General features: G+C 38.9%; 1 protein-coding gene across 3 annotated transcripts in view; it reads right to left on the minus strand.

Moving 5' to 3' along the window:
* Positions 1 to 14,946, minus strand: part of LOC132395679 (cytoplasmic dynein 1 intermediate chain 1) — a 205,188-nt gene that overhangs the window by 49,692 nt on the left and 140,550 nt on the right. For all 3 annotated transcript variants that reach the window (XM_059972584.1, XM_059972585.1, XM_059972583.1), the window contains 2 exons: positions 7,467 to 7,613; positions 3,253 to 3,366 (listed from right to left, as the gene is read on the minus strand). In XM_059972584.1, the coding sequence (XP_059828567.1) occupies positions 3,253 to 3,366; positions 7,467 to 7,613 (261 nt within the window). The remainder of the gene's footprint in view (positions 1 to 3,252; positions 3,367 to 7,466; positions 7,614 to 14,946) is intronic.

Raw genomic sequence — 14,946 nt, forward strand, 5'->3', positions numbered from 1 at the left:
TAGGGTGCAGGGGCTTTGTAGCCTTATGGTGTAGCCAGTTCCACCATAAGGCTGCCGGGGGAGGTAGGAGTCAGAAGACAGACCCACAGGAAGGCAATCAAAGCACTTGCTAATGCCACCAAAATGAGCAGTCACTGGCTGTGGCTGAAAAGAAGGGATGGTGTCTGGGCTGCCAAGTGACCATCTAGAGGCTAACCATGTAACACACACCCAGGTCTGATCAGCCTGTGGTGGGCCCGCCTCGGCTGAGGGCGTCTTGTGATAAAAGGCCGAAACACCCAGTGATGTCACGGTACACAACTGAAGATACGTCATAACGTTAGTAACATCATCTAGTGGTCATCTTTAAGAACTACTTCTGCCAAATCAAGTGCAGTGCAGAAACTTTAGGGATTGTAACATCCAGTCCTATTAATCAAACTTCTAAAAAACTCAAAGCTTAAAGATGACAAAATAATAAGACAGAAGTAATTTGGCTCACCCATTACCTTCTCACACACTGCCCAATAACTCCTAAAGGGATGAATGGGGTCTCAGGTCTTGCACTAGAACCTCAGCCAGACAGTTCAGTCCAGTCTTTACACAGATACCTCAGACTTCAGTCTGAATAGTTAAAACACTGGTTGCACTGTTGCTCTGTTCAGAGCCACGAGCAAAATCAATCTGGCCCATAACCAATTACATTAAAAAATAATGGTCATCTAAAGTTCTCTGAGCAGGTATTGGACCCATCATCATTTCTCCCATCCATGGGGAGGTTTTGTCAATAATAAGCAGAGGCTGCAGCTGGTCTTTCATGTGACCCCTGAATTACCCATTCCCTGACAACCCACAATGTTCAGTGAAGTACATACAGCAGCTAAAACAATTGTAGCAACTGATACACAGTAGGAGTGTTCCAGAAAACAATACAACTTGCAGCTGTACACTTGAAGCACCAAAACCTGTTGGAGCTCTTCCAGTTTCTACTCCGCCCAAGATGATGCACTGCATTAGATTCAAAAGTGTTTGCACTTTTGAATACCACTTCATTAACCGACTTGAGGCAGTGACCTGCATGGAGTGGGGACCAGCAGTTAATATAAAGCCATACCAACAAATTACTTGGATGTGCTGAACTCTCATCTGCTACTATGGAGGCAGACCTTTGCACCTCAGCTTTTTAAAAAAAAACACCTCCTAGGTTTTTCTTGCAGTGATATACTCCACATCGGCCAATGTGCTCATGTTCTTTGAACCACCTTCAGTAGGGACTTCCTACACATCGATGAAGGGAAGGCAGTGGCTATTGTTTACATGGACTTCAGCAAAGCCTTTGACAAGGTTCCACATGGGAGGCGGTCCAGAAGGTGAAGTTGCTTGGCATTCAAGATGAAATAGTCAACTGGATTTAATATTGGTTTAATGAGAGAAGCCAGAGAGTGGTAGTAAATGGTTGTCTCTTTTTGGAGGCATGTGATTAATGATGTACCACAGGGATCAGTTCTGGGTCCATTGTTGTTTATCAATATTCATGATCTAAATAATGTGGTAAGCTGGATCTGCAAATTTGCAGAGGACACCAAGATTGGGGGTGCAGTGGACAGCGAGGAAGGTCATAAAAGCTTATAAAGTGATCGGAGCTAGCCGGGAAAATGGAATGAGAAACTGGAGATGGAATTTAATGCCAAGAAGTGTGAGCTGTTGTATGTTGTCAAGACAAACCAGGGCAAGACTGGCACAGTAAACCGCAAGACTCTAAGGTGTGTGACAAAACAAAGGGACTTGGGAATACAGATACACAATTGCTTGAAAGTGGCATCACAGGCAAACAGGGTCATAGAGAGCTTGAGGCACACTGGCCTTCATAAATTAGGGCACTGAGTACCCGAGTTTGAAATGTTATATTGAAGTTATATAAGACTCTGAGGCCAAATTTAGAGTGCCATGTGCAGTTCTGGTCACTTGCCTATAGGAAAAATATTAATAAACTTGAAAAACATGTTTGAAAGCTTGAAAACAATCCATGAAACTCCACACCAGGATAGATTAAAAAAAACTGTTTCTTCCAACTCCTCCATTAATGGAAATAGTTTCCTCTTGTCTAGAGCCACTCATTACTTTTAAACTTTTCATCTCTTTGGTGCCTTCTCTACTTTAAAGACAATTTTTCAGCTGCTCCAATCTTTGCCCACTCTCCAGATCTTCACATGCTTCAAAATTTGTTGTATGCTATACTCCACTGTGACAAACTATGCTGAACTTTTGCAAAATACAGAAGGTCTCGTTCTTTGCTTAGGAAGTTGAGGATCGCAAGCTGTCCTGACCAATTCAAAATGCCATGGATCCATACCATTAAGCAAAGAGTCCGTGGGCCCAGGTTGGGAAATCCCGATCTAGATGGATCTACAACTTCAAGCATACATATGGGATGAACCTCTTCTCAAAGCGATGTTAGGAAATTGAGGAATTCTCCATCCCAGAGAGAAGGGTAGACCTTTTATGCAAGGCTGAAACAGACCCACTGAGTTAGAGAAAGCAAATATTAAGGAGGGCACACAGGACATTACAGTAAGGCAATTAGATCAACGATGAACTTATTAAAAGGCTGAGTAGACTTGAAGGACCACATGGCCTATCTCTGCTTTTTTTCCAATGTTGTCATGCCTCTCCTCAAATTTGTCTTGTATCGGTTCATAGCACAAACAAACAATAACTTTGCCATTGATCCTACCATTCCATACTATATATCTGATTGCTCAATACCAAGTATAGACATACTTCATGACACAAATCCACCTGAAACACAATTTAGCAGGACATGAAGCTTCATCATCTCTGCATACATCAAGAAATGAGAGATGAAAACAATTAATTTTTGTTTACATTTTTATTTACAGGGATACAGCATGGAACACACCCTTTTGGCCCTCCAAGCCACACTGCCCAGCAATTTAATGCTGGCCTAATCATGGGACAAATTACAATGACCAATCAAAATACCAACCAGTACATTTTTGGCCTGTGGGAGGAAACTGGAATACCCAGAGGAAATCTACTCCATTGCAGGGAGAACGTACAAGCTCCTTATAGGCAGCAGGAGGAAATGAACCAGTGTTGCTAATGCTGTAAAAATGTTGTGCTAATCAGTACCCTACAATATTGCCCCTTTAGTTATATTTCTTCCTGCCTATAACAATAAATCAGCTACTTTTACTTTTGACAAATCAATAACTACCAATCCACCCAGACGAATGTAATGAACCAGCTTACTTGTGGTTGAGTCAACATATCCAGGCTCCAGGAACACATTTTTCCATCAGTGGAAACTGTGATTAGATTATGAGCATTCTGTGTTCCAACGACATTCACACAATACACAGGATGCTGAAAAAAAAAATGAATAATGGTAAAAATTCTAGCAAAGAGCAATAACAAACTAAAGCTCTGACCCCCTTGATGTTAACCTATTACTTTTCAGATTAGAAAGTCTGATATTTATATCAAATCATCAAAACACTTTACTGAAATTATTTCAGATACCGTTTTTCAAGTTACAGCAATAGATACCTGTGAGGTTCATCTTTGTTGTTACATAACTTACCTTTACTTTGTTTACTGCCCTGAATTTCCAGGTTCTCTGAAGTAGTAGGTCTCGGAACTTTGGTTCCATTCTTATTTAAAACTGGTGTTGGCATGTCATAGTAACAAAATTAGAAAACTTCCCATTGTATTACACAAAAGTTAAGATCACATGTAATCTCAACTGAACTGGAATCTGTTGGTAGGGGATAATTGAACCATGCATTCATAAATGAATGCACATTCTGAATAATCCACATTGTTTTTTATTACTTTTATTAAGTTTACTTGATACTAATACTAGATAAGGGAGTCAGTACCAAGTATAATATTGAGGCAAAACAAGTCTTCAAGATAATTAATGAGGCTTCAGAAATAGTTTATAACTGCACAGTTATGCATTACACTTACATCTACAAAGATTCGTTATGCTTCCACCCATGGGGAAAGTGCACAATTACACTGCGACATGTTTACGCAGGGAGTTTCCAGTCTACACCCGGCACACAAATTTATAATGGAAACTCCACAAAAATACGACAAACATTGCACGATAACACACAAAACGCTGGAGGAACTCAGTGAACTGAAGAGTTGACATATCGTACTAACACCCTTCATCAGATCATGAGATGTTAATTCTCAGCCTGAAAAGACAACTGTTTATTTCCCTTCGTAGATGCTGTCCGTGTGTTGTTGGGCTAGTAGCTAGTAAATAGGGATGCAGATTCTGTGAATGTGGTAACAGGGAATCATAGACAGGCGCATAGACCTCAAAGCAGGCGCATGGAATGCAACAGTGAAGGTTCAGGAGTATCGTTAATCACGTTAGAGGCATGTACCCATTGTTGTAATAGAAAATTTAATCTATTGCCAGACCTGTGGACAATCATTTTACTCTGTAGCAGGATCTAGTCCGTTACTTAATTTAAAGTCTTCCTGTAGCTAGCATTCTGTTATCAAAATGTGGTTTTAATGGTAATCTTATCAACAGGGAATTTAAAAGCTCTACCAAATTCATGCTCAGCTAGATCAGCTTTGACTGGTCTCCTGGTACATACCAGCTTGTAATAAATCACCCATTATTGTGACTTATCAACTCCATGTGGCCTTTCACTTTGCTCCTACAGTGTATATTGCTCAAGATTTCCAGCATTTACAGAAACTATTTTGACAAACATCTTATAGATGAGAAATGCGTACACACGCAATTTTTAATACATTATATGGTAACAATATTTTGGGCCTATATTAGTTCAAAATCATATACGATGCAAAAAACTAATTTAAAAGACTGATCACAAATAAGTGAAAATCTGCAGATGCTGGAAATCTGAGCAACACACGCAAAATACTGGAGGAACTCAGCAGGCCAGACAGCATCTAGGAAGAGTGCAGTCGACATTGTGGGCCAAAGCCATTCGGCAGGATTGATGCAGTTCAGCCTTTCTTAAATTGACTTTTCCTTGAAGAAAAACTGTAATAACCTTCATTAATTTTATTGTCTGTACAAGAAAATTTGGGTGGCAGGGTGGAGATGCGTCTCTACCAAAGGAGGTGTAAGGCACATCTTTCCTCTGCAAGCCTGCAGGTCACCCTTGGACAAGGTGTAGCACTTGCTTAGCCCCCCAACTGGGGTCATCTGCAGCTGTGGGACCAGGTGGTGGATGGTCATATGAATAGCCGGTGCATATCACAAGTCCTGATTATGCGACCATTGACACCAGGCAGATAATCTCTAAAAAGCCCTGAGAATGGATAGGGTCACCTATCTTGTAAAGACCCTGAACAGATGGAGGTAATAGCAAACCACTTCTGCAGAATTTGCCAAGAACAATCATAGTCATAGACCACGATTGGCCACATCATACGACATGGTACATAATGATGGTAATAAGTGACTGGCTGAAGTGGCCAGAGTTATACAGGCCATATCAAAAGGTTTATAAATAGAGGGGAAGAGGCACGTTGTGCTCCTTCTGTTTCATGGGGTATTGCCAGCTATCTCCTCCTCTGTCCAGTTCATCTCTGACTTCCTATGTATTGGAACATGGCAGGCAGTTTATAAATACCAAGTAAATAAATGACTGTGCAATCATTATTTTAGGAATGTTGGTTAAGGGTTCAATAGTAGCCAAGATGTTGGGAATAATTTACCTGCCGTTCTTCAAACTAAAGACAAATATCTTTTCTCTCCCATCTGAAACAGACTTCCACGGCTAAAGCTGGACTCAACACTGCGGGTAAATTATTTGTGGTCTGTCCCAATCTTAATTGCTGGGACTTTTCAATTAAAAGAACCTCAAATGCCATCCGGTGTGTTTTCAAGTGGGGCCGTGACAGGACTTTGGCTCAGGACTAGTTGGTAATTATAGGTCATTCCATTCATTGGCATACTCAGTCTGAAAAGTTGAAAGTTTATTTCCCTCTAGAGATACTGCCTGACCCTCTGAGTTCTTCCAGGATTGTGTGCATTGCTCCAGATTTCCAGCATCTGCAGAACCTCCAACTTTCAGGTATGGAGGGTAAACTTGCTGGCATTCTGTACTGAGAGCAGGTTGATGTATGCAGGTCCAGTGTTATGGCTCAATGTGCTAATGCAGTGCAGTAAAAGAGATTACATCAATGATGCTAGCAATTAAAGACATAGTCATATAGAGTAACCAGAGAAAATAGGATTGTTCCTTCAGGAAGGGAGCTCAAAAATCCCGAAGCACACTGACAGAACGAATGTTTGGAAACTGTTTATGGCAGCAGAAACATGATCTAATTGTCCAACAACAGCTACCAAAATTAAACATTTCCAGCACATAATTTTTCAATGAAGTTTGTCTGTCAAAGTTCAGCACCTGCAAAATCATAATTTTGAAATTCAATCTCGGAGATGTGAAACTACACTCAACACTTGAATAATAACATTAAAAATTTGCGATATCAGCCTGCCATCAGCTGGTAAAATACAAATGTGCATCAAAAGAGCGAAATGAGCTCCTCCTATTGAAATCACTGCTGTGTATCAGTGATGCTTGGCTGGTAGAACAATCATTCAGAGTCAGAAGACTGTGGAACCAGTTCCCACTACAGGGACCACCAGTGCCGCTCCCACCAAATACAAAATTCCACTGGGGCTCGGAAGGTTTAGAGTGCTATCAGAGGTATCATCTTTTGGATGAAACGCTGAACAGAAATTCAGTTCGCTCTCACAGAAGGTTGAGAAAAATTATTTTCCACTATTTTAAATAACACAGGTAATTCAACCCCTGCCTCTTGGCCAGTATAAACTTTAATTAACATTCTTAAAAAGTTGATCGTTGACTTCAACTTACTGTATAAACTATCAGTGATAAAAGTTTTAGAAGATGAAAGATGGTTCAAAGTGAAACAATATCACTGCCCATTAAACGCTTGGAAATGTTCTAAGATTGTGAATGCTGTTCAAGAACCGTAGATCTTACAGCAATTACATTCATAGTTATTTAGCAAATAATACTGTCGGGTCAAGTTAAGAGACAACTAAAAAGCATCAAAGCGACTGAACCCGATCTTTGCATGATGATTTAGGCGCTGGGCCAGATTGAAAAGATCAGGGTGTCAAGACCAGAGGAGAGGGATGGGCCAGTTCAGCGCACTGTTCTACTCTGCACTGAACTAAGGGTCAGTGGACAGAACTGCCTTTGTGGACTTCAGTTCAGAATGCTATTTGCTTGCGTTCATCGTTTGCATGATTTGTTTTTTTGTCTCTGCACATTGAGTGCTTGCTGGTCTTTTTTTAAAAATGGGTTCTTTAGTGTTTGTTTTTGCTTGGAGTCTGCTTGTTAGGAGACAAGTCTCGAGGTTGCATAATGTATACACACTGATAATACTTTGAAAAGTTACGCATTTAAGAGTAAGAATGGTTTACTTACAGTGTGAGCAGCAGCAGACAGTGGGGTTCGTTGAACTGGAGCTCGACGGTGGCTGCGGTTGTCCCAGAGAACTACTTGTCCAGAGTAGGTACCACTAACTACCAAATTCGGGTGAAATCGGGCAAAGCAGACCGACATTACTGGAGACTGCATATAATCAGCACATTGAAATTAATCAATTACAATCCACTTCATGTGGTCATACAAGTTTAATAGATACAGGAAAGAACTTTGAGGCAAATCCAGAGATGGTTTTAAGGTGTATTTTAAGATACATTGATCTCTTTCAGCTATGACATGTCATACACTTGACAGAGTTTATTGATACAAGTCAGTCACTTGCTCCTGTACACCAATCAGAACCACACCCTGAAACATACTAAGGAAATAAATGTGTTATTACTTTGATCAAATTGCTTGTTTATTGAATATACAACCAAATCCAAATTAGACTCAAATCGAGATGTAAGAAACATGGCCTTTATTTTTTGATGCTGCCAAATTAGTATCTGAAGCATGCAGTGAGAATTGCAGAGAAAAATATCACTGGACAGCACATTTGCCAATGGCTTTATTAAACAGTAGATGACATCTTCCCCAAAACTAGAAGCATCTAAATGTCTTTCAAAAATAATCCCCAAATTTAAAAAGGCAACCATGTCATAATGCACAACTACATGATTGCCTCAGTTATTGGGGAATTAGTTAAAAGGTTAGCCAGTAGTTAAACAGAGTCAGAGTGATGGAGCATGGAAAGCAGCCCTTCAGCCTATCGCAAACACCTATGCACACTGATTCTACATTAACCCCGCTTCTTTTATCCCCATATTCTCAGATTCCACATCTTGTCCACACACAATGGCCAACTGAGCTACTAACCTACGTGTTCTATGGAATGGAAGAAACGGGAAACTCATGCAGTCTGAGTATAAAGAGTACGATGAGTTGGAGAAAAAGGAGGACCCAGGTGACATGGTGTCATGACAATTACTTTTACCAATAAAACAAAAGAGCTAGTCACTGTTTTCTGCAAAGGAGTAACAGTACGGAACCTTCGGACCACTATGTTGTACTGACTTTTTAATCAATCTAATCCTTCCCTTCCGCATAGCCCTTCAGTGTTTTCTTTCAACCCTGTGCTTAAGGGTTTCTTAAACATCCTTAATATATCTGCCTTTACCCCCTTCCATAGCAGCGTGCTCCCCACACCCACCCTTCAGTGTAAAAAAGAAAACCTACCTCTGACACCCCCCCCCCATACCTTCTTCCAATCAATTTCCCACCTCGTATTAGCCAGTTCCATCCTGGGAAAGTTATACAAGCTGTACACTCTATTTGTGTCTCTTATCTTCATCACCACTATCAAGTCACCTCTCACCTTCCATTCCTCAAAAGAGAAAACCCTAACTTGCTCAACCTATCCTTTTAGGACATACTCTCTAATCCAGGCAGCACCCTGGTAAATCTCTTCTGCACCCTCTGTAAAGTTTCCATGTGCTTCCTATAATGAAGCAACCTGAACTAACCACGAGTTTTATAGAGCTGCAACATGAATGCAGCTCTTGAAGGCCACCACAAACAACTTATTAACCACTCTATCAACTTGTGCTGCAACTCTGAGGTCTATGGATGTGGACCCCAAGACCCCTCTGTTCCTCCACACTGCTAAGAATCTTGCCATTAACCTTGTTCTCTGCTTCAAATTCGACTTTCCAAAGTCAATCATTTCTCACATCTCTGGGCTGAACTCCATTTGCCACTTTTCGGCCCACCTTTGTATCCTATCAATGTCCCACTGCAACCTACAACAACCTTTTATAATACACCCAAAACAACAACCTTCAAGCTATCTATAAACTTACTAACTCACCCTTCCACTTCCTCATCTAAGCAATTTATAAAAAACACAAAGTGTAGAGGCCCCTGGGGAACACCACTGGTAACCAATGTCCAAGCAGAATACACACCATCTACTATCACCCTCCGCTTCTGTGGACAAGGCTATTCTGAATCCATGCTGCCACATTTTCCTGGATCCCATGGCTTCTGACTTTCCGAATGAGTCTACCGTGGGGAAACTTACTAAAATCCATATACACTACATCCACTGCTCTACTTCTAATTTGTTTTGTCATTTCCTTTAGAATTCAATCAGACTCATAAGGGTTGACCTGCTCTCAGAAAGCCATGTTGACCATTCCTAATCAGACTACGTTTCTCCAAATGCTCATAAATCCTGTCTCTACAAATCCTCTCCAATATTTTGCCCACCAATGATGCAAGCCTCACTGGTCTATGATTCCAAGGATGATCTCTATTCTCTTTCTGGAAGACAAAAATAACTTCTGCCACCCTCCTATCTTCTGTTACAACATCCGTGGCCAGTGAGGACTTAAAGGCACAAAAATCTCTTCCATCACTTCCCCTCATAACCTGTGGTATATCCTGTCTGTCCTAATGTTTTTCCAGCCTCTCTTCTTTCTTAACATTTGCATATTTCAGCATTTCAGCTTGTTTTACACCGTCCATTCATTCATGAACTTCTATCTTACTGGTGAATACTAAAGCCAAGTATTCATTAAGGACACCCCCACCCCCCCAGACTCCAGGAACATATTTCTTCTTTTATCCCTGATTGGTGCCCTCTCCCTGGTCACTCTCCTGTTCTTCACATACGTTTTCCTCAATCCTACTCATCAAGTCCTTCTCATGCCCCTCCTAGCTCTCCTGAGTCCTTGAGCTCTTTCCTGACTACATAGCATCTCTCTGATCATTGCTTCCTAAACCTTAAGTGTGCTTTTTCCTTCTCTTGACTAGACAATTCTACTTCTCTTGTTAACCATGATTCCTTCAACATCGCATTCTTTTCCTGCCTCAATGGGAAAGTCCTCTCCAGAACTTCATGCAAATATTCCCTGAACAACCTCCAAATTTTCATTGTGGATTTACCTGAGTACATCTGTTCCCAAGTTGCACTCCCAAGTTCCTGCCTAATAGCATCATAATTTCTACCCTAATTAAATACTTTCCCATACTGTCTGCTCCTATCCCTGCCCAAGAGTGGTGGTTACTGTCTCTGAAATGCTCACCCACTGAGAGATTCTTTGCCTAGTACCAGATCCAGTATGGCCTCTCCTCTCGTCAGTCTGTCTATGTACTATGTCAGGAGTCTTTCCTGGACATACCTAATGAATTCCACTTCATCTAAACCTTTTGCACTGAAGTGGTGCCAATCAATATTTGGGAAGTTGAAGTCACTCATGATAACAACCCCAATATTTTTGCACTTTCCCAAATCTGACTCCTGGACTGCTACTGTTGCTATGGGATGGAGAATAGGGGTCTAGAGAATACTTCCAATGAAGTGATTGCATTCGTGGTAAGATTATTTCATACTCTGCTGGAGTTAGGAAACGAACTAATTCTAAAATATTAACATTGGTTGATAAAATCAAAGCAATTGATAAGATTTATTCAGTGACCCCCAGCAAAGAACTTTATAAAGAAAGAGTGGAACTTCAAATGGAGCATAGTTTGTTATTATCCTCTTCGATTGAAAATCAGTTAATTAAATCTAGAACCCAGTTTTATGTATATGGAGATAAGTCTGGCAAATTATTGGCTAATCAATTGAAAACTGCTTCGGTTAAACGACAGATTACTAGGATTCGTAAACAAGATGGCACTCTGACGATCGACCATAAAGAGATAAATAAAGCCTTTCAAGATTTTTATAATTCCTTATATCAATCAGAATTTGCTGACGATTCTTCTATAATAGATGAATTTTTAAGGAAATTGAATATTCTAAAATTAACAGTAGAAGATAATGTATTTTTAGATACACCTATTACGGAAACTGAAATAGAAAAGGCTATTTTTTCAACGAATTCCGGTAAAGCTTCTGGTCCAGAAGGTTATACTGTAGAATTTTTAAAATCTTTTTCCTCTATACTTTCTCCTTGGCTTTGTAAAATTTTTAAAGATGCGTTAATTATAGGCAAATTGACACAATCTTTTTATGAAGCTTCTATTTCTTTAATTCTTAAAAAAGATAAAGACCCTATTGAATGTGCATCCTATCGGCCTATATCCTTGCTGAATACGGATTTTAAGATTTTTAGTAAAATTTTGGCTACTAGATTAGAAAATATATTATCTCGAATCATTTTTGAAGATCAGACTGGATTTATCAAAAATCGCTATTCATCTTTCAACATTAGAAAATTAATTAATATTATTTATACTCCTTCACCCAAAATACCAGAATGTGTCATTTCTTTAGATGCTGAAAAAGCATTGGATAGAGTTGAATGGCCACATTTATTTAATACGTTGCAGCATTTTAATTTTAGTTCAAAATTTATATCATGGATTAAATTAATATACTATAAACCCTTGGTTTCGGTTTTTACCAATAATTAAAGATCTCCTTTTTTTTCAGCTATTCTGTGGTACAAGGCAAGGTTGTCCTTTAAGTCCTTTACTATTTGACATTGCTTTGGAACCTTTGGCTATAGCCATTTGGGAATCACCTAATATTTTGGATATTACTCGTGGGGAGGGGACGTATAAGTTATCATTATATGCTGATGATTTGTTACTATACATATCTGACCCTGAGAGATCTATTCCTGCTATTTCGTCCTTGTTTGCTCAGTTTAGTAACTTTTCTGGTTGTAAATTGAATTTTAATAAGATCAAATTATTTCCATTAAATATGCAAGTTCCAATTTATAAACATTTACCATTTAAAGTTGTTACAAATTATTTTACTTATTTAGGTATTAAAATTACTAAAAAACAAAGATTTATTTAAAGCTAATTTCTTACCCTTAATTGACCAAATTAAGCAACTTGTTACCAGGTGGTCTCCATTATCTTTGTCATTGGTTGGTCGAATTAATGCTATTAAGATGATGGTATTACCCAAATTCTTATATTTATTTCAAGCATTACCAATTTTTATTCCTAAAACTTTTTTTGATATTATTGATTCCAAAATATCTTCTTATCTGTGGCAGAATAAAAATCCTAGACTAGGCAAAAAATATTTACAGAAGCCTAAGAAGGAGGGTGGTTTGGCTTTGCCAAACCTGAGATTTTACTATTGGGCAGTTAATATACGATATTTAATATTTTGGACACAAGAATCGACTATAGCTGCTTGCCCACAATGGGTAAATTTGGAATGTAAATCTGTACAAGATTTTTCATTGTTTTTAATTTTAGGACCTTCACTTCCTTTTTCTTTATCTAAATTGAATAAACAAATAACTAATCCTATAGTCATATTTACATTGTGAATTTGGTTTCAATTTCCTAAATTTTTTGGTTTGAATAAGTTTATTTTAACATGCCCTATAACATCTAACTATTTTTTTCGGCCCTCTTTTATGGACCAAGCTTTTCTTTTATGGAAAACAAAATGTATAACATGTTTTTGTGATTTGTTTTTGGATGATAGCTTTATGTCCTTTGAACAGCTATCTAATAAATATAATTTACCTAAAACCCATTTTTTTAGATATGTGCAAGTTAGAAATTTTTTGTATAATGAGTTAGTCTTTTCCGAAACTATGTCCATTGGACAGTACGTTAAGAATTTTAGCTCTGAATCCTGTCAAAAGGGTTTAGTAGCTATCATTTATAATATGATCATGAAAATACAGCCATTAGTATCAGAAAAAATTAAGAAGGAATGGGAAGAAGAACTTCATTGTCTTATATCCACTGAGCAGTGGGAGAAAATTTTACTATTAGTCAATTTGTCCTCTATTTGTGCTAAACACGCCCTAATACAATTTAAGGTTGTACATTGAGCTCACATGTCTAAGGATAAACTTGCTCGACTTTATTCTCATGTTAATCCAACCTGTGACAGATGTCATTCTGATATTGCTTCATTGACCCATGTGTTTTGGTCTTGCCCTTGTTTGCAAAATTACTGGAAAGATATTTTCAGTATTATTTCAAGAGTTCTAAATATCAATTTCCAACCGCATCCTATTACTGCAATTTTGGGTTTACCAATGGTGGATAATAGTCGTTTATCCTCTTCATCTCGACGAATGATTGCATTTGTTATATTAATGGCTAGAAGATCTATTTTATTGAATTGGAAAGAAATTAATCCTCCAACTATATTTCAGTGGTTTTCTCAAACTATCTCTTGTTTGAGCTTAGAAAAAATTAGAAGCGTTGTTTTTGATCCTTCAGTTAAATTTGAAGAAACTTGGAGACCATTTATTCAACATTTTCATATGAGTTAAATTGTCTTTTCCTAAACCTCACTTTTATTATTTGGATGGAGGTTCGGAGTTACTGGCACTACTGTATATATCTAACATTATGCAATGACCCATGTTGGTTAGTGTTTTTTTCTTCTTCTCTGTTTTTGGGTTTTTTTTTCTTTTTATTTCTTCTGTTCATAAATACTATGAGTTTGGGAAGCTAAATATATTGATTATTGTATATTTGAATGTTTACTTAAACTATCAACTATGTATTCTCAAACACTTTGTAATCATGTTTCATTTATGTTTGCTTAAAAATTAATAAAAAGGTTTAAAAAGAAAGAAGTGATTGCTCCTTTCATGTTTCCGACTTCACCCACACTGACTCAGAGACTGATCTCTCTACGGCATATGCCCTTACTGCAACTGTGATACTATCCCTAGTTAACAATGCCACTCAAGCGACTCTTACTTCCCTTCCTGTCCCTTTTGAAACAACTAAACTCCGGAGCATCCAGCAGACATTCCTGTCCCTATGAGAGCCAAGTCTATGCACACAGTGTCATGTACTGATCCATGCTCTATGTCCATCACCCTTGTTTCTGACACTTCCTGCAATTAAAACAGACACACATCAACCTGTCCAACTGACTGCAATTATGTCTGTCTTTACCCAGTCTCTCTGAATGCTGCATCTCTTTATGGCAACTGCTCCACCCTCTCATCTAGCATCAGTGATTCCAGGTTCTAGCAAACCTATTCATGAGGATATTGATCCCCCTCAAGTTTATGTGTAACCCATCCCATTTGTACAGGTCATACCTTCCCCAGAAAAAATCCCAATAATCTACGAATCTGAAACTCTGCCTCCTACACCAATTCTTCAACCACACATTCAACTGCCATATCAGCCTATTCGTACCCACACTGGTACATGATGCAAGCAGCAGTCCAGAGGTTACCACTCTTGTTGTTCCCTTTTCAGATTCCTACCTGGCTCACCATATTCTCTCTTCAGAACCTCAAATCTTCTTCTTCCTACCTATGTACCACCACCTTCCCCTGATAATGCTTGCGGACCTGATCAGTGATGTCCTGACCCTGGCACCTGCACAAGGTACAAGTTCTTGTTTACGTAAACAGTGCCAAGGTTCAGAGCTTCAAGTACTCATGAGTGAACAGCACCAATAGCCTGTCTTGGTCCAACTGCCTTGATGGCATGGCCAAGAAGGCACACAAGTGCC

Source organism: Hypanus sabinus, chromosome 6, assembly GCF_030144855.1.
Source record: "Hypanus sabinus isolate sHypSab1 chromosome 6, sHypSab1.hap1, whole genome shotgun sequence".
NCBI lineage: Eukaryota > Metazoa > Chordata > Chondrichthyes > Myliobatiformes > Dasyatidae > Hypanus > Hypanus sabinus.